General features: G+C 41.0%; 1 protein-coding gene across 1 annotated transcript in view; it reads left to right on the top strand.

Moving 5' to 3' along the window:
- The window catches only part of LOC132154695 (calsyntenin-2-like), a 202351-nt gene that overhangs the window by 146231 nt on the left and 28512 nt on the right, over window positions 1-27608 (top strand). The window contains exons 5-8 of the mRNA XM_059563345.1: window positions 4832-4981; window positions 14143-14328; window positions 16625-16882; window positions 18637-18758. Coding sequence (XP_059419328.1) covers window positions 4832-4981; window positions 14143-14328; window positions 16625-16882; window positions 18637-18758 — 716 coding nt within the window. The remainder of the gene's footprint in view (window positions 1-4831; window positions 4982-14142; window positions 14329-16624; window positions 16883-18636; window positions 18759-27608) is intronic.

Raw genomic sequence — 27608 nt, 5'->3', positions numbered from 1 at the left:
GACAGGCGGGAGAGCCTGGCCCTTCACGACCTGAGGGCCGTAGACAGGGCCAGAGAGCTAGTGTCGCCTCTCGTGCACCCCCTCCATGTAGGAGCAGGTCACAGAGGAGGCGTGACTCCCGCAGGAAAAAGAAGGATCTGAGGGAGGTGATCCAGTACAAACGATCACAGCGTTAGTGATGGATCATCTCCTGGAGGGCTGTTACTATCCTAGCCCTCTCCTCTTTTTCCCGACTCCCCAGGCGTTTCTTACACCAGGCCTGGGGCTGGTTCTGATGGCCCGCCTCTGCTTGGTTGGTGAGAGCGCCTCTTTCAGGCATGTAAATTGATGGCCCCCAGGTTCATAGAGAACTCTCTGGCGAGTCTTCACTCTGCACGCCGCAGGTGAACTGGTTGGTTTTTAATATAATTTCTGTGTGTATACTAACACTGATTTGTATTTCTCTACAGACCTTGTTCCCTGTATAGACCTAGGGAGTCATTCTTAGAGGAGCAATGAGGTAAGGTATTGGAACTTCAGGGCCCTGAAGCCCCCCCCCCCCCCCAGCTTGTGGCTAGAACGATTTAGGGAGAAGCTCAAAAAAAGATTTGACTCCCGTGTGAGTAGGTGATGGCCTTCCTGTCATGATATTTTTATGCGTGGTGGGCCACCACTCATTTCTATGTTAGCCTCAGGGCTTTAAGCCGCCTAGGGGTAGAGTAGTTGGTCTTCCTAAAAAAAAAAAAAAAAAAACTTTTTTACTTTAGGTTTAGACTGACGCTGGTGCTTCAGATAGATCTTATGTCCTACCTTTCGGTTTGTGACATTGGTATCCTGAGTACTTCGCTCCCCTGGCAGTAGGTTGAGTGTTTCACAGCCTCTCAATCAAGTAGGCTGTGGCTCCTCCGAGCCCTCAGGTAGATCTATGCTTGTAGGTCGGCCCTAACCCGGGACGCCTCTGTAGCTGGCCTAGGCTATGTTTGGGATGTTGGAGGCGTTTTGCTAAGTATAGCTGCCGCATTTTATTATGTGTAGGCTTCCTCCCCGAGATTTCAGCCTCCTCCCTTAAATGGGAGTTGTTGGCCAAAGCCCGCCCCTTTCACTGCATTCAGGGGTGATAGAGTAATGCAGGGTGGTAGTTGAGGTATGATCCTTCAGGCGGGTCAGGCTGTCTTTCGCTCTGCGATGTGATAGTTTGCCAGACCCTGCCGAACAGAGCTACTTGTTTTTAGGCCTCTAGAGCTGGCTCCACTCAGCCCGTTGAGCTGAACCGCTCGGACGATGGGTGAAAGTTGGTTGGCTTGCAAGCAAGCTCCGCTCCCCCAGGCTGGGCACAGGACAAATCCCTGTCACCCTTTGGAGCCACTTGCAGGCCCGCTCCCTGTCTAACATTTCAGGGGCATATGGTGTTACTCCCCCGCTAACGCAGGGTAGTTTTGAGTAATCCATTCTCAGCTCTGTATTATCTACCTCACACCATGATGGCTCCGGTTGAGCAGGGAGTTCTAACTACATTTCATTCCGGTATTTGAACTCCGCTCCCTTGAAGCCAGAGCATTGCCATGAGCTGATGCCCTTGCATTTAGTAGGTAGGCCCTTAAAATGGGGCCTCCACTAGGCAGAGTGGCGTATGTTGTACTCCCCTGCTATGAGGGTATTGCTTTTTGCTGAGTACACTGCCTTTGGCAATGTGATTAGGTACCAGGATGCTGTAAGCGCTGTAGTAACAGTTTTTCTGCCTTGAAGGCTGCACAGTTAGGTAGTAGGCCCCAGCAGGCCTCCTTGACTGGGTAACCCCTAAGATAGGGCTCCTAGGCCAGCTCACCTTTGGTGGTTGGCCCTGGTAGTTTGGGCAGAAGACTCACTACCGAGTAGTAGGTCTTAACAGGCCTCCTCGGAGGTGGGTCACAACATTGTGGAGCATACACTAGGTCAAAACTTTAGGAAAGTTTTTTATTAGTATGGTTCCAGCAGTGTTCATTAAAGTAGCAGAAAGACTCGCTATCAGCTAGTAGGCTCGACCGGGCCTCCCTGTTAGGCGAGTCCCCAGCAGCAGTACACATCCAGCTGATTAGACCGTTTCAGGAAGTAGGCCTCTTCAGGCCTCCCTGAAGATGGGCTCCCACATTTTTTGTGGAGATCAGGTAGTAGGCTTTACTAGGCCTCCCTGAGGGCTGAATCCCTCATACTGTGGTACTAAGTGGCCCTGAGGTTGAACTATCAGGTAGTAGGCCTCATAAGGCCTCCCTGAAGGCAAAGCCCCATAGACAGTCAACTGGACTGCCAGTCTGGCCCACTGTCAGCTGTGGTTTTCAGGTAGTAGGCCTCTCCAGGCCTCCCTGAAAGTAAGCTCCTTCATGTCATGGTTCTCTGGTAGTAGGCCTCACCAGGCCTCCCTGGAGTTGAGTTCCAACATACTTTGAGTTTCCACTTAATGTGGGTTTTCTGGTAATGGGTAGTAGGCCTCTCTAGGCCTCTCTGTAAGCGAACTCCTATGTACTGTGGTAGGCTTCACTAGGCCTCCCTTAAGTTGAGCTCCCAGGTTTTGTGGTTGTCATGTAGCAGGCCTCTCCAGGCCTCTCTGTAAGTGAACTCCCATGCGCTGTGGTTATCAGGTAGTAGGCCTCACTAGGCCTCCCTGAAGTTGAGCCCCCGCATACTGTGGTTGTCATGTAGTAGGCCTCTCCAGGCCTCTCTGTAAGTGAACTCCCATGCGCTGTGGTTATCAGGTAGTAGGCCTCACTAGGCCTCCCTGAAGTTGAGCTCCCACATACTGTGGTTATCATGTAGTAGGCCTCTCCAGGCCTCCTTGGAAGGTTAGCTCCCACTTACTGTGTGTTCCACTGAGCATGGTTTTTCAGGTAGTAGGCCTCTCCAGGCCTCTCTGAAAGTGAGCTCTCACGTTTTATGGTTATCAGATAGTAGGCTGCACCAGGCCTCTCTGATGGTGAGCTCCCACATACTGTGGTTGTCAGGTAGTAGGCCTCTCCAGGTCTCCCTGAGTAGTTTCACAGTGGTGCTGGGTTTTGTAAGCTAGTGGCCGCTTACTTTCAGTTTAGCAGACCTTATCAGGCAGCTACCAAAGGTGAGCTTGCGCCCTGGCTCGACTCAAGTTTTTATTCTCTGCTACGGGTTCCCTCCTGGAACCTCTTTATCTTGCTACAGCCTGGTTGCCTACCAGGTAGATCTAATGCTCCCCTCACTGAGGGTCAGTATGAGTATGTGGTCTCCTGAGTCTGATCAGTCGGTCGTAGGTCTCTCATGAGGCCTCCCAGTTAGATCAGTCCTTAGGCCCTCACAGGCCTCCTTAGTGTTTTGAAACACAAACACTGGGTTGATCCGTGGATCGAGTAGAGAAACTCCCCTCGCTGGCAAGGGTTGTAATGCACTATGCTGAGTCATACTCTCCAGGATATCCCGTCTCTGAGATCCGGTCCGAGTGGTTCACTGCCTGCTTCGCAGTCCCTCGGGTTGGATGCCTTCCTAAAGGCAAGTGTCCAGAGGCTCTGTCTTCGGACAGACAGGAAGTGGCCAGACTATAGTGTCTTGTATGGTGACACCAGGTCAGGCCTGCCTGGTGGCATTTCAGGTGGCACGTTCCCCTGAGTAGTGACTGGCTGGGGTTCCCTCAGGTTCCCTAGCCACATTCCCTAGAAGGGACCCCTTCTAAGAAGTTGAAGTTGTGGTCCTAGGCCCTTGAGCAGGCCCAGGTAGACCTTTCACTAAAACTATGCTTATGGAGGTTTTTCTGTGGTATCATATAGCTTGGGCTATGACCGTAGGGAGTGCTGTCACTGACAGCCCAGTGTGACCTGAGGGTGAGTGGTTCTAGCGTTTCATTTGAATTTGCTAGTTCTGTCAGTTGTCACTGCCGCTTGGCAGGCACTCCCCTTAGCATGGTGGCGTTGGTATATCGTTCCCCAAAGCGTCATTCTGACGTAGTGTAGAGTTCCCTTTCGAAAGGGAACGTCTCAGGTTACGACTGTAACCTATGTTCCCTGAGAACAGGGAACGAGACACTACGTCTTCCTGCCATGCCTCGGGGCCTGCCTGCAACAGTCCCTTCAGACGATAGGATGTTTGTCATGTTTGCAAGGCTCCCTTTTATACTTGCAGGTCGCACGTTAATCATTCACGTTAATGATTCACGGGCTGTCGCCGGTCATTATGATTGCCGTGATTTGATAGTGATTTCAGACACCTGTCACGCCTGAGGCGTTCCCCAAAGCGTCATTCTGACGTAGTGTCTCGTTCCCTGTTCTCAGGGAACATAGGTTACAGTCGTAACCTGAGACGTTTTCATTGATTTTTAATCAGTGCCCATAAAAGTTGGAATGCTTTGTAGAAAAGGTGAATCAAATTTGCAGTGACAACAGAAAAACAAATCCCATTTGATTTCTCAGTAGAAGAACATTCAAAGTTCATATTCTACTTTTGTAGTTTTTTAGCCATACGTCTCACCTACATTATTATATTATTAGCCATAAATGCAGATAATAAACCATTATAAAGTTTTGTGAAATGCCAAATATAGAGATTAGATGTAAATGTCTTATTAATTGTCTTTATTAATTAGATGTAATTGTCTTGCAGATATAATCTGTAATTGCTGAAACAGGGACACTTAGACTGTTTAAATTACTTTTGTGATTGAAAACATTTGGCCCGAACCATTGTAAGGGAGCTTAATTATTGATTTAAAAGCATATGTTGGTGTAGTATCTCAGTCTGGCAGCTGCAACAATTACAAATTACTCTCCACATTCCACTTAGTGTGCCTTTAATTTTATTTGCAAATAGTCTCACACATAATGGGTTTGTTTTTCTCTCTTACATTTATTTTTCTCTCCAGGCAACATCAGGAACACTGAGCGACTAAGCTATGACAAACAGCAGCACTACAAAATTATGGTGACCGCTTACGACTGTGGCCAGAAAAGGGCGATGGAGAGTGTCTCAGTTCACATTGACGTCAAACCAGTGTGCAAGCCTGGCTGGCAAGGTCAGTGGATACTTTACATGTTACCTCAACTTTTTATTTTTGCTACTATTTTGTATAAGTAATGTAGATGTTTATTGCAATTCTTTGCAAATTCATTGTGTATGAAAAAAAAGAGAGAGATTTTAAATGATCATGCAGCAGTACCAACTATTTTTGAAATGAATGGGAATGCTAACAGATCGCTTTCTACAGGAGTTATTGACTTTCTTTAGTTCTTTCAAGGCCACGTCAGTTAATTGCATTTTCATTTGTAAATGTGTTATTTATGTTGAGGAGTTCCTAGAAAATTTTAATTTTCTAGAAGAGGTGTCACTGTGAAATACAAAAGTAAATGGCTACAAACTTAAAGCAATCGTTCACACAAATTCTGTCATCATTTAGTCAATAAAGTCGTTTTAAATCTGCATGACTTCTTTCTTCTGCAGAATACAAAAGCAGATTTTTGAAGAATGTGTCATCTGCTTTTGGCCAGACAACGTCACTATTTCTCATGAACATTCCAAAAAGAATTTGTGTCGATGTCAGAATCTTTGGTGACTTAAATTGCAAACTCAATTTTCTGTCCCTGCCTTATGTGCACCCACTACCTCCATCCACAAAATGGTCAGTATTGTGACTCAGGGGAGTAGTCTGTTCTCAGTGACCTCTGTGAGCCCTTGTTCTGTTCTCCTCTCATCTGTGGCATACACTGTTAGTGGTCTTAACTAGACAGATCGATATCTGTGGACTCCCTCTTGTCACAGGGATTGCACAGCAGCTTCAGCCTACAGCTCGTCCATACACACTCACACGGACCTCTCTGAAAGAGCCCGGCATTGCTTTAATATCTTATGCCTACGTGACAAGACCAACCGACGCATTTACATATGCTGTGGTAATGGATTTGTTCTAAACAGTCAGTAGGCAGAGCTTTCAACATCATTAAATTGGAGAAAAAGACAATGCAGCTTTTTTCACAGTTTACCTTCTTTCACACATTGATTGAGGCAGATTAATTCAATTCACAGGCTTCAGTTGATCCATTAAAAAGCGGATGTCAGGGGCTGGAGAGACAGACTCCTAATCACTGTCATCTAAAATTGTTTAGAGCGTGAAAAGAGGGGAGAAAAGCTTTCATTCTCTCTTCAGCCAGGATGAGTTAGACAAACCCAAGTCCTTCTGAGAAGAAACAATGTAGCTAATTCAATCGTGATGAGTCAAACTTTGTAAAACATTCGGCAGCTGTTTGTGTATAGCATGCACAAATTAAATAAATCTCAAGACTTTGCATTATAGGAATATTTTTACAAAATTGAAAATGTATCCTCATATTGTTCCAAACCTATATGTTCCAAACCTTTATAATGTGGAACATGATTAAAGAAGCTTTAAAGAATTTTAACTCTGCTTTTGTAACCAGGGGTTGTCGAATTCTCAAAAGCAACATTTGATTAATTTAAATATCTGTTTATTCTTTTATACATTTACTCGTCCATTCTAATTAATTATTTTTTAATACTTGTATGGAGAAATAGCATGAAAAATTTCCCCACACTTCTCGGTTTTTGTTCCATTGAATAAAATTAAAGGAACTGTTCACCTAAAAAAAATTCAAATTTACTTAAAAAGCACTCCATCGAAGATGTAGATGAGTTTGTTTCTTCTTCAGAAACCGTTTTGGGGAAATGTTGCATCTCTTGCTCACCAGTAGATTTTCAATATATATTTTAGATTTTCAGAAAATATTCATTTTTGGGTGGTTTAAAGGGTGAGTTAATGATCTCTAGAATTTATTTATTTATTTTTAATTTTTTGTGTGAACTCTCCCTTTAAGACAGATCGTCTCTATTTTGCCATTTGAACTTTAATCCCAGGTGTTGTTACACATCTTGTGGCTGTATTTTGTCTTCCTTCCTTCACACTTTTCAAAGTGACAGCACAGAGAGTGTGAAACTGTTCTGAGAACATTATCCCGATGTAACCAATTAAAGGGACTTTTTCTGAAGAGAATTTGGAATGAGGTGACATGTATTTAAATTAGTTATTACCTGTAGAGAGGTACACAGCTCTCTAAGCCAAGAAGAGACTTATTCTTTGAAAGGACAGCTTCCAGTCTAAGCAAGCTAAAATGTTAGACTTGAGCGTATTAGCTACAAATCTTGTAAATCCTCAACCCTTTTGCAATACAGTTTTCATGTTGGGGTTTTGGCAGTGATACAGTTCACCAAGCATGCCTGTTTCATTCAGGGTAATTTGGTTTCCTAATGCACAATGCATCAAAGTTTGTGTTTACAAGAACTTTCAAATCACTCCTGTTCTGTCTCTCTTCTTTTCAGAGTCATCAAAGATTTATAGGCATGATTATTTGCATTTAGAATATTGACAAAGCTCTAAAGTAAATTTTCTCAATTACTTTTTCAAAGATTAAAAAAAAAAATCTTAAAATTTTAATAAATCAAACACAATATCTTTTCAGTTAATGTAAATTTAGCTGCTGCTGAATTTAAAGTTTGTATATTTAACTACTTCTCTTTCTCTGATTCAAATGTAGATACATTTATTGCCATGGTGTATTTATATATATATATATATATATATATATATATATATTTATATATATATATTGTAACAATCTACAAACTTCAGAATCATCGGGAAGAATGAGGCGGAAACCGGCGGATAATCAAAATGAAGCTTTAATAACAAAATAAACCCAAAACAGTGCGATTGCCCCTCCCGGACGACTGTCACTCACAAATAGAAACCAAACACAAAATAAATATACTGTGCATATATGTATATTTACAATTGCTTTTTCTAGCACTGCTAGTTTGTCCCAGGGTCACTGCTATTTCTGAGGCGCAGGTATCACCTAAAGCATGATAGGGCCTTAAGATGTGTTGACAGTTGCTGGCAGGCTCCCACGCCCAGAGAATAAGCAGTCATTGCCTGAGAGATTGCATGGCCTGTGTTGTCAGTGTGATTCATAAGAAGTGAGGTGAAAGTGAGGACTGAGTGACGATCATGACAGGCACCACAGAGGTGAAGGGCGAGGATTTCTGGTTGTAGCGCTTCCCGCTTGCATAAGCGTGTAATTGGGCAGCCTCTCTTTGTCTCTGGTCAAATCCCGTCTGTCAACACTGATCTCTCCATCTCTCCGTCCATCGGGCCGTCTTGCTGAGCTATACATTAAGAGTGACAGATCTCTCATTGAGTGCAGAACCCATAGAAAACTGGCACTGCCAATCAGGCCTACACTTCGCTGTGATATTTAAGATACAGAGGAAGTACAAGTTGTTAAAATGAAATGTGATGTAGATTGTGATAATAAACTTTATCATTATTATTTCATTATTTTCCATTTATTTTTTATTTTTTTATTTTTTTATTTATTTGTGTGTGTGTGTGTGTGTGTGTGTGTGTGTGTGTGAATTAAGTAAATGGGGTCAGTTTTTATTTTAAGTTGACTTTTAAGGTCAATATTTTGTCATTTCATATTCATCATGTTCAGTCTATTTTACTGCGAATAAATTGACATGAAGTTCGCTTCCAAGATTATTTAGAAATGATTTTTGCATTATCAGTATAAATCCTTATAAATTCTTGCCATAAACGTATTAAATCAACATGCATTTATCAGAAATTGTTATTTTCTTTTGATTAATAGTTTTATTAGCTTAATTTGGTCCTTTTTAACACAAAATCATCACAAAATGTTTATGATTTATACAGATATTGTACTAAACACCACTTTTAAAGCATTTCCAGACTTTTGAAAGGCAATGTAATTTACAAATGATAATGTGGAAAATAGCAAAACAAATGTCATACTATAACATGTTTACACCAAGAGCTTTTTTTAATTAAAATTGTTTAATTAATTGTTTAAAATATTATCAGATAGAAAGCTTTGGTTCAAATGCAGACCTGCACTTTTTAAAACTAACAAACACTAACAGAGTATTTTCGGAGCTTTGGTACAGTGGTTCCACAAGTTTTTTTTTTTTTTTTGATTTGTGGAGGCACAGGTTTGAATCACATATGCTGATCTTTTCTGCTTTTTTCTCTCTCTCTAATAGTTTCCTGTCACTCTCCACTACACTCCCTGATTAGATTTCAAAAAGCACAAACATAAAATCAGAAGAACCCCATAAATATACAAATGCACCACTTCCAGTCACCTAATTAGCATTACATTCATCCATGAGCATCACAATACTGTCTTATGATGACAATGCGACAGAAATGAGATGGGTTTCCTGGCAAACTCATTTCCTGTCTACCTGTCATGTAGCCCTTTTCTGCACCACATCACCCCAAATTCCCCATTATTTTTCCATGCGTATCCCTGTCTTTTCTTATTACTTTAGCAATTCCAGTGGCAAAATCAGTCCCTGCGCTGCTCTGCAGCGGCTTTTTGGTGTCTTTGGCATTTACAAATAAGCAATGAATGTTTAATGCGGCAGTTAATGTTAATCGTCACCCCGAGGTCTTGAAATGGTCTTTCTATTGAACAGAATGTGTCTGGCCTCTGGCTTTGGTGTGTTTGGATAATCGAGGGAATTATTCACTCTCCAGGGAGTAGATGAGTCATTACGGAGCGCACACACAACGTTGTTTTGATGCCATGCATTCGAAAGCACTTTATTCCGTAGTCCTGTTGCACATGCTTCCAATAATTGTGATGCCAGATTAAAAGAAGACCCACTGCTGTTTTAGATTTTGTGTGTGTGTGGTTTTGTTTGTTTTCCTGCATATATTGTGTTTTGAAGTGAGCTATAAAACGTACTCTGTTACTAACGTAACCTCGGTTCTCTCTAGAAGAGGGAACGAGTACTGCGTCTTAGCTAAGACGCTACGGGAAAAGTCTCTTTTCACGAAATACTGAAGCAAAAAATTATCCTTAATTTTGAATTTTTGTAAAGCGCATTTGCAGCAGTACACAGCCATAGGCAAGACGGCTCGCTCGCTCATTGGCTGCTCTGCGGCAAGTGCACAGCCTATCGAGCGCAGGCTGATGCCATATCAGACCAATAAGGGCGCTTCGCGCCCTTCACGCCACTTCCCGCCGAAACGGGTGTGGCCCAACCTTATAAAAGGAGCTCGAAAAGGCTGACTCACCTGATTTATTTCATCGCCGAAGCGAACCAGAGTGAATCAGATGCACGACAGAGAACGCAGTACTCGTTCCCTCTTCTAGAGAGAACCGAGGTTACGTTAGTAACCGAGTACGTTCTCTTACGAGAGTTCTCTCGTACTGCGTCTTAGGTAAGACGCTACGGGAACCCCATGTAAAACGCCGTGCGCGCAGGGATCACACACCAATAAACCTGAAGCAACGCCCAGGATTTACAGTGCACAGTCACCCGAGGGACTCACAGAAAGCCAAGGACAGGAGAGGGGGGAAGCCCTCCGTCCCATATCTAGCAGCACCCGTAGATGCGGCAATACAATCATCACACAGTCGAGGCAAGGCCTGACCAATGTGGCATTGTGGGTCTTAAGCAATACTGCCCATATAACAGTCGGCAGCGCATAACGCTCACAAACTCAGAATTCCCATCAGGGCCCTGATTCGGCTATACCAACAGCAGCCTTGCTTGCAAGGCGGGAACCTCCAGGTTATAGAACCTGATAAATGTAGACGGCGAGGCCCAACCTGCCGCCATACATATATCCTGCAAGGAGATCCCAGTAGACCACGGCCACGACGAGGCGACGCCCCTCGTGGAGTGTGCTCTGACACCCAGTGGGCACTGAAGGCCCCTGGAAGCGTAAGCCAACGCTATGGCATCAACTATCCATCTGGATAGAGTCTGTCTCGAAACAGCCATTCCCTTGGAACATCCACTGAACAAGACAAACAGCTGCTCAGTCTGTCGAAAGACAGCGGAGTGAGACACATAAGCTCTTAAAACCCTAACAGGGCAAAGAAGACTCGAGTCTCCATCCTCTCCTGACACCGACAGGGCAGACAGGGCAATAATCTGAGCCCGAAAACGGCGTGTTGAGGGACTTTGGCACATAACCGTGCCTAGGTTTGAGTATGACCCTTGAGTCATTAGGCCCAAACTCCAAGCACGACTGGCGCGTGCAGGTCACCCACACGCTTCACTGAAGCGAGAGCCAACAAGAGTACGTTCTTGAACGACAGATGCTGGAGGCTAATCGATTGGATAGGCTCAAAAGGGGAACCCTTCATGGCCTCCAAAACCGCCGCGAGGACCCATATAGGGACTGACGGAGGTCTGGGAGGATTCAGCCTCCTAGCTCCTCTAAGGAAGCGGATGACCAAATCGTTCCTTCCTATTGACTGACCGAGCGCTGTTTCAGAAAACGCTGCGATGGCCGCCACATATACTTTGAGCGTGGATGGGGCTCTGCCCTTATCCAACAGCTCTTGTAGGAAGGAGAGAACCTCCGCCACCTCACAACTAAGGGGTGAACATCCCCGAGCTGTACACCAGCTGGAGAACACCGACCACTTCGAGGCATACAGCCGTCGTGTCGACGGAGCTCTAGCCTGAGTGATGGTATTTAGCACTCCCACTGAGAGATCAGCGGGTAACCGTTGAGCGCCCACACATGGAGGGACCACAACTCCGGTTGAGGGTGCCAAATCGAGCCCCTGGCCTGCGAGAGGAGGTCCCTCCTCAATGGCACTGGCCACGGGGCGATGCCTGCTAACCGCATCAAATCTGGGAACCATGGTTGGTTCTTCCAAAAAGGTGCTACAAGCAGTATTGAACATCTCGTTTCCCTCACCCGTTCTATCACCTGCGGGAGGAGGGAGACGGGAGGGAAAGCATAAAGCGGGCAGCACGGCCATCTCCGTGACAGCGCGTTTTCGTTCTTGGAAAAGAACGCGGGGCAGTGAGCGTTTTCGTGGGACGTGAAGAGGTCCACCTCCGCCCTGCCAAATCTCTTCCACAACAGCCGGACTGTTTGCGGGTGTAGAGACCATTCGCCCGAGGGAATATTGCTTCTGGACAGCCTGACTGGACCCAGATTCTGTAGCCCAGGCACATGAACTGCCCTCAGCGAGCGCAAGCTGCGCTGAGCCCAAACCAGGAGGCGTTCCGTCAGCCTGTACAGGTTTCGGGACCTGAATTCGGGGACAAAAGCGCGTCAGCGCGTTCTCCACTGCCAGCAATTCCAGACTGTTGATATGTTGGAGCTTTTCCCGTTCTGACCACAGGCCAAAGGACGGTCTGCCCTCGAGCAGCGCTCCCCATCCCGAAGTGGAGGCGTCCGTCGACACCATCTTCACTTTCGAGGAAGTCCCCAGGTTTACACCTGATTGGTACCAGTCGTTTGCTGTCCAGGGTTTCAGGGCTGTAACACAGCCTTGATTGACCTTGAGACGCAGTCGACCAGATACCCGCGCTTTCAGCCAGAACTGCAGGGGGCGCATGCGGAGCAGGCCCAACTGCAGAACCGGAGATGCTGAGGCCATGAGACCCAGCATCCTCTGACATTCTCTGAGCGAAACGGTCGCGCCGCAGCGGAGAGAACTCGCCGCGCGCTGAATGTCCAACGCACGCTGTGGTGACAGCCACGCCGTCATGGAACGTGAGTCCAGAGCTAAACCCAAAAACAGTATCGTCTGACTGGGGTTCAGCGAACTCTTCGTCCAGTTGACACTGAGACCGAGTTTCTCGACGTGATCGAGCAAAACGGCCCTGTGCTCCACGAGCTCTGCTCGTGATTGAGCCCGAATCAGCCAGTCGTCCAACTTTTACGAGTGTGTGTCGCAGGGCGAACACACACACACACGCATAAAGAACAGTTGGATATAACAGAATTGAAAGGATATGTGTGCCGGAGAGCGCAGCAGGAACGGCAGTGGAAGGCGGCGAAGGCCAGCAGCTTCAGAAGTGGCTCGTCCTGCTGAGATGCTTATCAGACGGCGCTTGCTTCCTTCGTGATCCAACGATGCGTGAGCTTCGCTGAAGAGATGAAAAATTAGGTGAGTCTGCCTTTTCGAGCTCCTTTTATAAGGTTGGGCCACACCCGTTTCGGCGGGAAGGGGCGTGAAGGGCGCGAAGCGCACTTGCCGCAGAGCAGCCAATGAGCGAGTGAGCCGTCTCGCCTATGGCTGTGTACTGCTGCAAATGCGCTTTACAGAAATTCAAAATTAAGGATAATATTTTGCTTCAGTATTTCGTGAAAAGAGACTTTTCCCGTAGCGTCTTAGCTAAGACGCAGTACGAGAGCACTATCGTAAGAGAACTTCTCTGCTCAGTTTATCTGGGGCAGAACGGCTATCTTAGGTATTAATGAGGAGCTTTTTAAGACCTTTTCCTCAAAAAGAGGTAGAGATGGAGGCCTGTGGTACTGTACTGTCGCACCATTTTATCCACAGTAGTGCCAATGAATAATGTAATAAGATATTCAGTTAGGGAAACGGGCTGAGGGAATATCTCTCAGCTGAGGTGAATACAAAGCACTCAGTTCTCTGAATTGTACAGAAAGAGTCGATAAAGGCCAGCAAGGAAAAGTGACATGTTTTATCTGTAGGGTTTTTCTTACTCTAAGCTTCATGTTTTATAAAGCACACAAGAAAAGATTAATGTAACATGCATGAACACATACTAAATAAATTCCACATGGATTCCTTTTTCCTTTGACCTTGCTGTTTGCTTTTAACCATAGCTTTCATCGTGATTGGTCTTACCTCTTCATGTTTGTACTGAAAGATAAAAAGGATACAGCTCAGATGTAAATCTGATATGTGGCGACAACAGATGCTAAAGCAGAACTCTGATATGGAAGCAAATAGTCAAAGTTACTTGTCAAAGAGATAGTGACGTTAAAGTCTGTTGAAGCATGATGGAAAGAAGTTGTGAAATTAATAATAAAGATGGGAACAGAAATATTATAACAGAGACTAAGTACAGTAAATACAGAGTATTTTAAATGATTGTTTATTTTTAATAATAATAATAATAATAAATCAAGCAATAAACATTTAACCAATGATATAGTTACAAATACATAAATAAACCATATTATGTGATTCATTAGACTAATAGTGAGCTGTTTGAATCTGTAGTACCTGAGAAATTAGCATTTGCATCATATTTATATGTATAGATGTTTTTATATTTATATTTATATTTATAGATAGACAGATTTTAGATCTGTAACTCTCCGGTTTCTAACGTGTGTTTTTCTCCTAGGTTGGAACAAGCGTGTGGATTATGAACCTGGAACAGGCAGCAAGCAGCTCTTTTCCAAAATGCACCTGGAAACCTGTGATGGCCCTTTATCTTCAGTGCGAGCCATGGTGGAACTACAGACCAGCCATATTGGGAAGGGCTGTGACAGAGAGACCTATTCTGAGAAGTCTCTGCAAAAGCTCTGCGGTAAAAACAACTTCAGCAAAAAAAAAAAAAAAAAAGAGATGAGAAAACACAGCATCAGGTATGTCAGGGAATATCCAGAATCAGTATCAGTACCAGGCAGAGGTCGAGGCAAGCGGCAGTAAATCACAGGCGGTAACACAATCCAAGATAAAACACGGAAGGAACAAACACTAGGGAAACCGCTAGGAAATGCCAGACTTCGCAATGTGAGTGTGGATGAGTACAACCTTTATAGTGTCACTGATTGGAAACAGATGAGGTTCAATAATGAGTTACTAGGCAGGGGTTTATGGGAAATGAAGTCCAGCTGTGTTGTGTGAAAGTCTGTGTGGTGAATAAACGGATGTGCAGTGACCGGATCATGACACCAGGACTTAACGAGTTGAATTCACAGACATTCACTTACTACAGGAATACACAAAACAATTTGCTAGGCAATATGGGTGCACAATATAATAGAAAGTATAATTTAGGATTCAGATTTGAGCATGTAACAGTGTATAATGGATATTTAATTGTGTGTACACATTTCCCCTAATTTTACATTTAGATTACTTTTGCCTTGATCTAACGCATATTTCAACATTTTTAAGTGAGCGTTAGTCACTTTTAAATCTTTAATAACATAAAAAATGTAACTGCATAATGTTAAATGTAATTTTAGCAAATCACATAATGAATGTCCATTTGACATACAATAGATTATAATGCTGTGATGTCCAAATGCACTTGTAGCTCTTTTGAAAATAACTGATTTTAGATTTAATGTTTATTTTTAATTTATTTTGATTACATAGTATAGAATTTTAATATCTGCGATTTATCAGTTAGGAGTCATAACATTAAAATAATAATTGGTTCTCAATATGGGAAAGATTTTTAATATCAGTTCATCCCTGCAATTCACCTAACCATATCTCAAGATTTTATTCCAAATATTGCATGTTCAACACACTTTTCAATGGGTCATAAAAAGATTTCAGCTATCTCAATAAATCAGTCATTTTAATCTGATGAGAGACTCTTTGAAACTGATGCATTATGAAGTCAGAGCCACTCTGGCACATGAATGTGGAGTGATTAAAGCTCTGACTGATTTGTGAAGCATTAAGTGTGTTGATCTTTTTACCGTCTTGGCTCTCTCTCAGTAATAATAACTTCCCTTGCTGATGTCAGTCATTTTTTCCCATACACGTTGTGCAGTTAACAGAAATCAGTGTTTATTGTTTATTTTTGAAAGTGTGTTCTGAAACAGACATCAAAGTTCCCAACTAAATATGATTTTTTTTAAAGCACACCCAAATTATATAGACAAATGTATGTTTTATGGAAATCACAAAGTCCCAATGTGTAACCATTGGTGTGCAACCTTGAAATGCTGACAATTTATTCTGGACTGGACATTTGATGACAAGAGCCGCCAGTGAGGCTCATGTAGGACTAGAAATTGCTTGCGTAATGTAATCTCATTGACCTGTACCTTTATGGTATTTCTGGAAATGGAAGGGCTCAGACGCTCACTTGGAGTCTGGTGGTGAATTTATTGTCCAATATCGATTGGCAGAAATAAATATTGCATAGCTTAAAAGCAGCACCGCTGCCATATTCTCTCTCGCTTCTGTCTCTCTTTGGGCCTGTTGCGAAGTGAGTGATGTGGAGCTGTGGAATGAGAACATGTTGCTCTGACATCGCTGCTGCTCATCGCTCATTCTGTCCCTCTGTACTGGCCGTCCTGTCACCCCTGAGTAAGAAAAAAAGATTCAGTATCCTCCAGTACTCCCAAATAAAACATGCAGAGAGAGGCATGGGAGCGTGGGAGGTAGGGAGGACGACAGGAGGCTAATCAAAGATTGATAGGTGGCGCTGCTCTTGCATATTTAGGACATCCATGCTAGACTTGTCCTCAAAACGAGAATGAACACAATTAGTTATATCTCAAATTTTCTTATATTTCCTTTTTAAAGGGATAGTTCACATATTCATAACATATGCTTCCTAACTGATGAGGAAGCCATGATCACCCTAGCTTACCATGCCAGAGTGTTGCTAGGCCACATCCAACAGCTATGACTTATATGAGATGCTTTCTTTCAGAAATATATTTCAGTCAGGGTTGAAAGGTAGAATGTAACTTGCTTTCCATGTCTAATTTGATTTGAAGTGTGCTGTATGCACAGTATATTTGAATGCCAGAGCAACTAACATGATTTTAACTCTTTATGACAGACAGCTTGTAATTTTTCATCGCTGCCTCTTGCCGTAACCTGAACTAACCTCTGTGCTTTTATCTCCGCAGGAGCAGCCTCGGGCAGCACAGACCTTCTCCCGGCGCCTAGCACATCCACCAATTGGACGGCTTCCTTGTTGACAGACAACGGCCGAGACAGTGACCTCATCTTCAGATTTGATGGACGACAGGCAGCCAATATCCCAGAGTGGGTCGTGCCACAGAACCTGACAGATCAGTTTACCATAGCAACATGGATGAAGCACGGGCCAAGTCCTGGACTGAGAGCCGAGAAGGAGACATTGCTGTGTAATTCTGATAAAACTGGTGAGCTATGGTGACTCAGTAGACATGTTTTAAACCTTTAAGAGGGGCAGGGTCTCTCTTTCTCTATATATATACTCAGTTTTTTTGTAAATAGTGCTAAGACATTTAAGATTACTTCTACACTTTCCTCATCTGGTGATCAAACCACAATTGAAAATTGAAAAAAGTTTTATCAGTACCAGACGATGCCCAGCAGCATTAGGGAGAGAGATTAAGACTATGGATTAGATCTGGATTAAAGAGTGGTTCAGAACACAATTCTCTGGAGGTTAAAGGGAAACTCTTGTCAGACAGTTCTCTGGGACCAAGTGGCTCTGATGGGGGCCAAATGCTTGGCAGGGCTCTTTGAGTTCATTGATCCCAGGAGTCATGTTGAGTGGGTGTGAGACTTAATCAATTCAACATGCACTAAAGGCAGTCGCACGAGAGACATCGGGCAGCGCCGCAGAGGCAGCGTTGAGGTGAGTGGAGAGGGGCGCCGTGTGGAGGAGACGTGGCAGCCACTTTGATCAATGAGAGATTTCTGAGAAAGCCTGAAAGCAGTCTAGTCTTACTTAGAGTGAGACACGTGATGGAGAGTGAAACGTGTCGGTAACACAGAAGAAAGCGCTTTAACATGAGTCTCAGTTTTAATGGCAGCTCTCTCAAGCGCATCTTGTTAGGACTTAGCATTGTTTTAAGATGACACTTAGTTTGGAATGAAGGTAAAAGAAAAGAAAAAACAGGTAATACCAGTTTAAGGTCAAAAAGGTTTTTTGCTGGTAGGTAGTTGTCACCATCTTAGCCAAGGTGGTCTACCAGCTCTCACAGCCTGACAAAAAATTACATTTTGGCTGATACCATTAAGCAGATAGCTATATATAAAAAAAAAAGAATAAATAAATAAACTGAAATGGCTTTGAATGGTAGAAGTGAATTTAGGTATTGCAACATTATAATGTACTGTACAATATGAAAAAAATGGATATTGATTTTGAGATTTGCAAAATGTTAGCTTTAAAAATTGTTATTAAGTTGTTAGTGCTTTTAAATATCAATGTAAAGTAATCATTAGATGATAGCAGTAGTAACCCCCCCCCCCCCCCAAAAAAAAAATAAAATAAATAAATAAATAAATAAATAATGGAAACATAATACATAATGTACATAATGTTACATACTACATCATATATAATTAGTATAATTTGAAGTAGAAAAATAAATCAAATAATCCTATTATTATGAATGTTGTGCTGAACACTTTTTTAGGATTTTCTGATGAAGAGAAAATGCTAAATAACACCATTAATTTGAATTCATTTATTTTTTTGTAATTATGTTAGACTTGTATATGATTTGTCAATTAATTCATTCTTTCAAAGAGTAAAAAGTGCACATTTTAAGATGTCAGCCAGTCCATCCCTGACTGGAATGATTTCCTTCAGAGTTTCTGCAGAACCACATTATCTCTTCAGTTCTCTCCGTGTCAGATCTCCTTTTTTGTAGTGTAATTTTTATGACTCAGACTTGTATAACAGTCTGGAGTTTTTCTAACATGACTATGCAGTTCAGACAAGCTCTCGGAGCGAGGCATGGAAATCTATAAATGTACAGTTAATCTTTAGACAACATGACATTCTTGCTTTGACAACCATTGTGAGTGATTTGTAGAAAAGTTATTTTACAAAAAACATATCACTTATTTGCCCTGTCTGGCATAATTTTTTTTTTTTGACGCATTTACAGTAAGGCTTTTCTGTGTTTTCTTTTTGTAGAGATGAACAGGCACCATTACTCTCTGTACGTCCATAATTGTCGCCTGGTGTTTCTTCTGAGGCGAGACTTTATTCAGCTGGACTCCTTCAGGCCAGCAGAGTTCCACTGGAGACTGGAACAGGTGAGGAGCCCCTGGGGCATCTGTCAGACATGCACGTCAACATCACAACCAGCCCTCTGATAAACAGGACAGGAAAAATTCCACACAGATTGGGCTCCATTTATAGTAATCATATGTGAAGTGTGGTTTGCTCTGTATAATTTTCAATTATCTTTTTTTGAATTATTCATTATCCATGTGAGAGATTTTTCCATTGCGACGAGTGATCTGTCTCTGGTAAAATGATTATTATCAGAAGGACAAATTGGAAAGCCTACATAAAGACAGCACACACGTTTACTCTCCCAGTGCCTATTTGGCTCATAATACAGCTTGTTTGTGTTTGGAAAAACCTTAATTTTCTAAATTTTTCAGCATTTCCCTTGTCTAATGTTGAGTGCAGACTAATCTTTTGATTGAGAACACGAAATGGGCTTTATATTTGTGTAACTGTGCCTCTCAACGCTTGCCAAGGGGAAAGGTGAGCCCAGGTGAGACGTGTAATCAGTATAAAAAGCTCTCTGCAGCAATGACCTCTTGCAGGGAACATAATGAAAGTATTTTGCCCACACCAGTCCTTAACAGCAAATTACACGCACATACACATTCTCACATCCAAGGCGTGCACTAGCATACGTAAGTGCAACATCTCTGATCTTTCTGAGCTGCTGTTAATGTATGCGTATCTATTGAGTAAACACCCCATATATATGTCGTTGAAATACTTTTTTGTCCTTTTCACATGCACAGAACAGGCCGTTGGCTAAGAGGACTTTGATCAATAGTCTAGATCAATTACTGTAAGGAGGTCTCTTGAGTCCAGAAGATTGTGTGCGCCACAATTTTTTTTACAGATGTTTTGATTAGCCAAACTATGATGTGAGAAATGTGGCCGCGAGAGTAATATTACATTTGTTTTCTCACTGTGGCAGTTTTCCACCGTAGTGGTGAAAGATCTGGACTGGTAGCCAAAAGCTCACACATTTGAGTCCCTCATAGGATGAGACAGGAGCATTGGTTGTTGTGCCCTTGAGCGAGACACTTAACCTCAGGTCACTCGAGGAGAATTGATCCTGTAAAGGGGTGTTCACACAGACAGCGATTTGCAGTGATAAAGCAATGGGAAGTCATTGATTTTTGCTGCCGTTGGAGGCAACATGAACAACAGAGACTCTTAGAGATACTGAAATTCAACATTATCCAAATATTCTGTGATGTGTTTTGCCTCATGTTACAGTTTAGCTGTTAATTGCTACCAAAAGAAAAGCTACTTGGCAACCCTATTTAATCTCTGCTGTTAGTTGATTTACTTGTCAGTCAGTTTCTACCTGTCCATATATATATATATATATATATGATACCTATATACACTACAGTTTTAGGTTTTTGCTATGTATGTTATTTATTTTATTCATTTTTAGTAAAACATTTTTTTTAAAGAAATCCAGTACTTTTATTCAACATTAAATTAATCAAAAGTGATAGTGATGTTTATAATGTTAAAAAAATAAGAATAAAACCTGAAAAAAAGATTCACTGTTTCAACAAAATATTAAGCATTACAACTGTTTTTGACACTGATAATAAATAGAAATGTTTCTTGAGCACCAAATCAGCATATTATGATTTGTGAAGGATCATGTGACATTAAAGACTAGATTAATTACAGAAATAAATTACATTTTAAAATAGTTAAATAGACAGTTATTTTAAATTGCAATAGGGGTGCTCTGATTGATCGCTTTGGGGAGATCAGTGGTCTCTGCAGAGACTGCCGTGAGAGGTTTGGCATGACATGTAGCGGCATCATCTGAATCTCTTTCTGGCGCAGGTAAAATAATTATTATGCTGAAGGTGAGGTACAATTCATATTCCTTTATTAAATAACTTACAAAGTCATTTGAAAACTTTGTTTGTATTCCACAAACAGCGTGTGAGTGAATCACCGCACGCTATCTCTTTTTCCTTCTAAAAATGGCTTCTATCATCACATCGCATCTGCACTGTAAGTGAGCTGCACAATTGACACATGAATTGTCACTTCCAGAATCAAGGCAGTGTCGCATCGTCACTAACGTTTATCATTTGCATTTCCTTTTAAGTCTTGCCAGTGTTTAAAACATTCAGTACTCGCACTCTCCTAGAGACGGTGCACTCATGCACACTCAAAGCACACACACATAAGGCCGCCACGCATACAGCTCACAAAATCGGGCTTGTGCTGTTTATAAGCTACTGTGCAGCAATTGCTCCATCGTAAAAACAAAAATGCACTACATGCTAAAATAATTAGGTGAGATGATTGTTTATTTTTGAAAAATATCAACAGCAACAAAAAAAAGCCCCCTTCCAATCCTCAAATTAAAAAATACCTTCCACGGGAGTCACCTAAGAGGGGAATTCCCCCATTTGCGAAAAATGAAATTCAGGCCATGAATGAATGTTGCATCTGATTGAAGCATCAATATAAATAATGCTTCATGATAAAAAGAAGGCTTCAAAAAGATTGGTTAATTGATAATTGATCATCTCCAAAAGAAACCTGATAGGAGCACCCTTTAATTGTAATAATATTTCACAATATTCCTGTTTTACTGTATTTACAAAAGCGTAATATAACAAACTCATGTGCATTCCTAGTTTTTAGATATTTTAAGTATATATTCATAATTTGTGTGTGTTTTTAACCAGCATATAATAATTCCAGAGAGGCTTAGAGGCCATGTTGGCTGCAATTATTGAGACAACAAACAGTAAGCTCAGTCTGACGACTGGTTCTGCCTCAGTGATTTTGACGGCTATACTTAGTTTGTTACAGGTCAGTGGGAAAATGAGCTCCTTTCAAAACTTCAGCTCCTTTCCTTTGGTCAGGCAGAGCTCAGCCAGGTGACGAGGAACACAAGTAAACAATATTAGGTCAGTAGAAAGGCTGCCATAAAACAATGTCAGCTGCAGCTACAATCCTGTCAACATCCACCAAATGAAACTGCAGAGAAAAAAAGACTCCACACAGCTGTTAGTTTGTGTTTTACCGATATGCTGTGATATTCTCTCTGTCTTTTTTTGTAAATTTATCTTTCGTGACCACTTTGTTGATTTTTGTAGGGAAGAGTATTTCTTTGCATTTGATATCTGCTTGCAAATGAAAGCGTGTGAAATTGGAGAGAGTGTGAGGGAAGGTGTGAATGTGCTCGTTTACACTTCAGTGCGTTTTCTCTCTTCCTGTTTTCCCTGCCATGTACCAGCATGGTTTGATAATGGTGTCTCTCCAGCTTGGAGGCAGTAAACAGAATATGCTTGCCTTGATCTCAGAGCACAGCACAACTCTGTTCACAGCATAAGACACATCTGTTTTTCTTTCTTTTCTCTCTGCCCTCCGTCTGACTACTTGCCACTGATACCTAAACAACAATATTCTGTTGTAAATGGCAACATAGTTTGGATTTTAACTTTAATCCCAACAAACAAAATTTTGTCTCTTCTGCATAGTGTCTCGTCCAATTTTCAGCTTGGTTGGACCAAGTGCAGCCTATTTAGCTAGGAAAAAACTGAAAAAGTGACCAGTGTGGTGGTGTTGTTGTTGATTTGTGACATTTAGGGGTAGGTTGTACTGCACTGCTTTTAATGTCATCAGACAGAATCTTTTTTGTAGGTTTTTTTTTTTTTTTTACATTTTTTTTCAAGGATGTGTAATGTCAACAGGAAAATGTGTAGTTTCTTTTTATTTCAAGCGCAGATAAAATCTTTTATAGTTTTTACAATTATCTGTTTACCTCTAATCATTTTTTTTAAGTAAGAAAAAAAAGAAGGATAGAATGAAAGATAATTGTATTCTGCAAGGATGCATAATGCTACAGAAGATTTCTTTTTCATATAAATGCAGGGTTTTCAAATTTTATATTTTCAGAAAAATGCATCACTGAAACGTTTCTTGAGCCCAAAATCAGTATGTGAGAAAGTGAGAAAGTCAGATTACTTAAGGCACTTGCCAGCTGAGTAGAAGGATGTGAATATGTTTGTGTCAGTCAGGCCCTGTTGACAAGTCTGTAAGGAAGTAAGGAAGATGCTGTGGTATTTCTGTCACTATGTGCTGATCTAAGGCACCTGTGGAAGATTTGATTGACGCTGCCATCTCCACCCCAGCCTGCGGCAATGTGAGTGTCATGTTCTATTAAGCACCCAACACTGATCTATTAAAATAGCTTTGTGGTGATAGCACGGCAGACACAGTTTAGGTTGGAGAGAGAGGGAAAAAAGACTGGGTGTTGGCTGTTGGGCATCTAATCCAAATGCTGCTCTTTGCAGTCTCATCAGCACTCTGAGAGGACACTCAATGGCTTCCGCTGCAACTCCATTTAGCCCTATCGATTTTGCAATCTTCCTCACACCTGCCTCTTTAGCTTTTTCTCCCCTCTTTTCGTTGAGATTGAAAGAATGATGGAGAGGGAGGGAGTGATGCCAAGTGAAGGAGGGAAAAACTTGATTGGGGGTTATTCTGTACTATTTGTCGTTTTTATTGCTCACTTACTAACTTTGTTTCTCTTTGTCTCTCCATTTCTAATAGCACGGATTAGAGGTTTTCATTCTAATGGATACTAGATTATTGTTGTTTAAAGGAATAGTTAAACTAAAAAAATTATGTGTTGTCATTCATCTTGTTCCAAACCTGTATTTGTTACGGATCACTCGGGAAGCAGAGGAGTAACAGATGATGATGTTTATTTAGAGACACAAGCAGAGGAGCAGGAAGTGAGGAGTGAATGGGAGTTTGGATCCGTGCAGGTAAGGCTGTGACTTCTTGGAGGGATCGGTGAACCACACACACACGCACTTAGGGGAACTGGGACCTTCAGAGAGAATCCTTGGAGAGAGTAGAAGAGGAGTTAGTCCTAATAGTAAGCATACAGGAATGATCTTGTCGCAAACGTGACCGGATGAAGATTGAGTGCGTGTGTGGTTTTTATAGTGCAGCGCTGATGTGTGGGTGATGAGGAGCAGGTGGTGGTGATCTAATATTCAGGTGAGGGTGTGCGCTGTGATTGTGAGGAGGTGGAACCTGGCGTGTTTGTAATAGTATTATGTTATTAGATGTTTTTTGTACAAAATGAAGCTTTTTTCCTTCTATAGTGAGATCTGTACAGCTTAAAAAACACCAAAAGCACCATACAATTATGTAGATGTAGTTCATATGATTTCATGAGGTATGTGTGAGGAACATATCAACATTTAAAAGGATTTGTCCACCCAAAAACGAAGATTCTGTCATTTATTCACCATCACATCATTCCAAATCTGTATGACTTTCTTTTTTCTGTGAAACACCAAAGGATGCATTTAAAAAAAGAAGTGTGTGTGTGTGTGTGTGTGTGTGTATATATATATATATATATATATATATATATATATATATATATATATATATATATATATATATCTCTGATACCTATATACACTACAGTTTTAGGTTTTTGTTCTGTATGTTATTTATTTTATTCATTTTTAGTAAAACATTTTTTTTAAAGAAATCCAGTACTTTTATTCAACATTAAATTAATCAAAAGTGATAGTGAAGATGTTTATAATGTTAAAAAAATAAGAAAAAAACCTGAAAAAAAGATTCACTGTTTCAACAAAATATTAAGCATTACAACTGTTTTTGACACTGATAATAAATAGAAATGTTTCTTGAGCACCAAATCAGCATATTATGATTTGTGAAGGATCATGTGACATTAAAGACTAGATTAATTACAGAAATAAATTACATTTTAAAATAGTTAAATAGACAGTTATTTTAAATTGCAATAGGGGTGCTCTGATTGATCGCTTTGGGGAGATCAGTGGTCTCTGCAGAGACTGCCGTGAGAGGTTTGGCATGACATGTAGCGGCATCATCTGAATCTCTTTCTGGCGCAGGTAAAATAATTATAATGCTGAAGGTGAGGTACAATTCATATTCCTTTATTAAATAACTTACAAAGTCATTTGAAAACTTTGTTTGTATTCCACAAACAGCGTGTGAGTGAATCACCGCACGCTATCTCTTTTTCCTTCTAAAAATGGCTTCTATCTTCACATCGCATCTGCACTGTAAGTGAGCTGCACAATTGACACATGAATTGTCACTTCCAGAATCAAGGCAGTGTCGCATCGTCACTAAAGTTTATCATTTGCATTTCCTTTTAAGTCTTGCCAGTGTTTAAAACATTCAGTACTCGCACTCTCCTAGAGACGGTGCACTCATGCACACTCAAAGCACACACACATAAGGCCGCCACGCATACAGCTCACAAAATCGGGCTTGTGCTGTTTATAAGCTACTGTGCAGCAATTGCTCCATCGTAAAAACAAAAATGCACTACATGATAAAATAATTAGGTGAGATGATTGTTCATTTTTGAAAAATATCAACCGCAACAAAAAAAAGCCCCCTTCCAATCCTCAAATTAAAAAATCTGTATGACTTTCTTTTTTCTGTGAATCACCAAAGGATGCATTTAAAAAAAGAAGTGTGTGTGTGTGTGTGTGTGTGTTTCCGTATTTTTTACCCTGTTTTGATATGTCAGGCCAACCCAAAGGTCATTGCTGGCCAACATTGGGTTAGTGGTGAATAATTACTTAAACCTTGCTATGGTTTCTCACACCTCTTTTATGGGTTCATGAAACATGCAACAATATGATGCAAACAAGTTTTTTTGTATTTTTTTGTTGTTGTTCTTGCATCACAAACTTACTGTATCTGTTCCAAAGTAAAATAACAGCAGGTTTGAAAGAATTAATAATAAAAATACATTTTTGGATAAACTTTGAATTTTGAGATACTTTGGAATAATGGTTTTGATCTGATCCCCAACCTCCCCTCAGTGGCAGTGCACAAAGTTCATCTGGTGTTTTAAGCAAGGGCATGGCTTTATCTATTAAAAGGAGCAATGCACTCACGGTTGCTTTGAATTAAAGCTATAAAATGTAACTATCATTTTTTTTCTACAATGGTCATTAAACAGAGACATATGGACCCATGAGCTCTCGACAGATCTATGAAAACATTGGTTAAGATGTAAGGCAGATCATCCTTTAATGGTTCTTTAAACACTGACCTTAATTGATATTCAAAGATTTGTTTGCATCGACCCTTCTGCTCATTGATCAGAGGTGTGTGTGCATGTACCGAGGGTCCATGCGTAGCCCACCTCGAACAATCGGTACTAGCTTGGAAAAGGCATGTCTTTTATCCCTGTCTCACTCAGATCATCGACCTGCACCTCTGTGGCAGAAAATTACACTCCGTCCTGTCAATATTACATTCATTGTATGCTTATCAACTCACAATTACATGCACCACATCTGTGGCTTCCTTCTGCGATGCGCTTAAGACACTGTATTGTTTTGTGTTAGATGGATTGTGTTCCATGCATGATCGCTTACTTGCTTTAATGAATACATGAAGACATAATGAGATCTCACAGAGGAGAGTGTGCAGCTTATCGAATGCTGTAAAACTTGAACTATAGACAAATAGATGAGTCCCACTGGTGCTTAAAGCTAATATAAATCAGGGAGGAAACATGTATCATTTGATATTTCAGTTACTTACACAGATTTACAGCAAATACACACAAGTGTTGTCATGTTTTGCAAACCCATGTCATAATTTTAACTTATTTTAAAATGTTTCTCCAATTTTTTTTACTTCTTTTTTATGTATTTAAAAATAAAGAACAGGTTAAAAAAATGAATTCATTTTAGTAGCAGCTGGTCCACGGAAAGTCGATGGATAATTATTTTTTTTTTTTACTATAATGTTCCATCCAAAGGCTGTAGGCATTATGAAAGCTCCAATATGTTATGACAGATCGCAAATTGTCTGTATTAGCAAGCATCCTGCTTTCCACCAATGTTTCAATTATTAGCCATTTGTTTGCAGAGTTCCTCCCATTTGATAGTTCTTTTGTAAAAAGAAGTCAGACCTCCGGGTGGAGAAATATCGCATTCATTGATTGAAAGCCTAAAGGTCATGGCCAAAAGTATTGGCAGTGACATAAATTTGGGATTTTTCTAAATGTGCTGCTTAAACTGTTGTGGTGTTCATTCACATTGTTTCTATAAGTATTGGCAGTGACATAATCTAGAAACAATGTGACTGAACACCACAACAGCTTAAGCAGCAAATCTGGCAAATTTATGTCACTACCAGTACTTTTTTTTCATGACTATAATAATAAAGTATCAGACTCAAATTGAGGCTTCTGCATTGAACAGTAATCTGTGCTTCATTAAAATCGAATTGTTCATGTAGTATTTGCCATAAACTGCTGATGTTCACTGATTTATATGGACATATTCACTAATGAACAGAACATTTCTGTTATGGATGTTACTTGAATGAACAGCACCATATACAATTATGTATTAAATATATCTAAACATACATAAAATATGTTGTATTTAATTTTATTGATTGCACATTTTATACATGTATTTGAAAGTAATCTATATTTTATTTTGTATTATTTTAGATACATATACTGTACGTATATGCCTTTTGCATGTCATTTGCATTGTGCATCATATTTTAGAGGATTATGTGTTCAGTGTCGTCTCAAAGAAATCACCATACTTATTGTATATGGCGCAAAAACACAATGGCGAGATAAATGAAACTCAACACAATGTGAAACACTTTCCATTTGCATTTAAATGGATTGAAATGTCATTCATGTCTGTACATGTTCTTATTATGCATATACTGTAAATAATAGTGGAAGGAGCGCAGGAATCAGTAGTCAGAAAAGTTGCAAAACTATTGTGTTTTCTATTGGCTCTAAGCCTGTATTAGCATTCATGTTCTTTTCATGCCTTGCCATAAAAAAT

The sequence above is a fragment of the Carassius carassius genome, chromosome 12 (assembly GCF_963082965.1).
Source record: "Carassius carassius chromosome 12, fCarCar2.1, whole genome shotgun sequence".
Taxonomy (NCBI): domain Eukaryota; kingdom Metazoa; phylum Chordata; class Actinopteri; order Cypriniformes; family Cyprinidae; genus Carassius; species Carassius carassius.
Note: the sequence above shows the minus strand (reverse complement) of the source record. Positions and strands in the feature narration are given on the sequence as shown.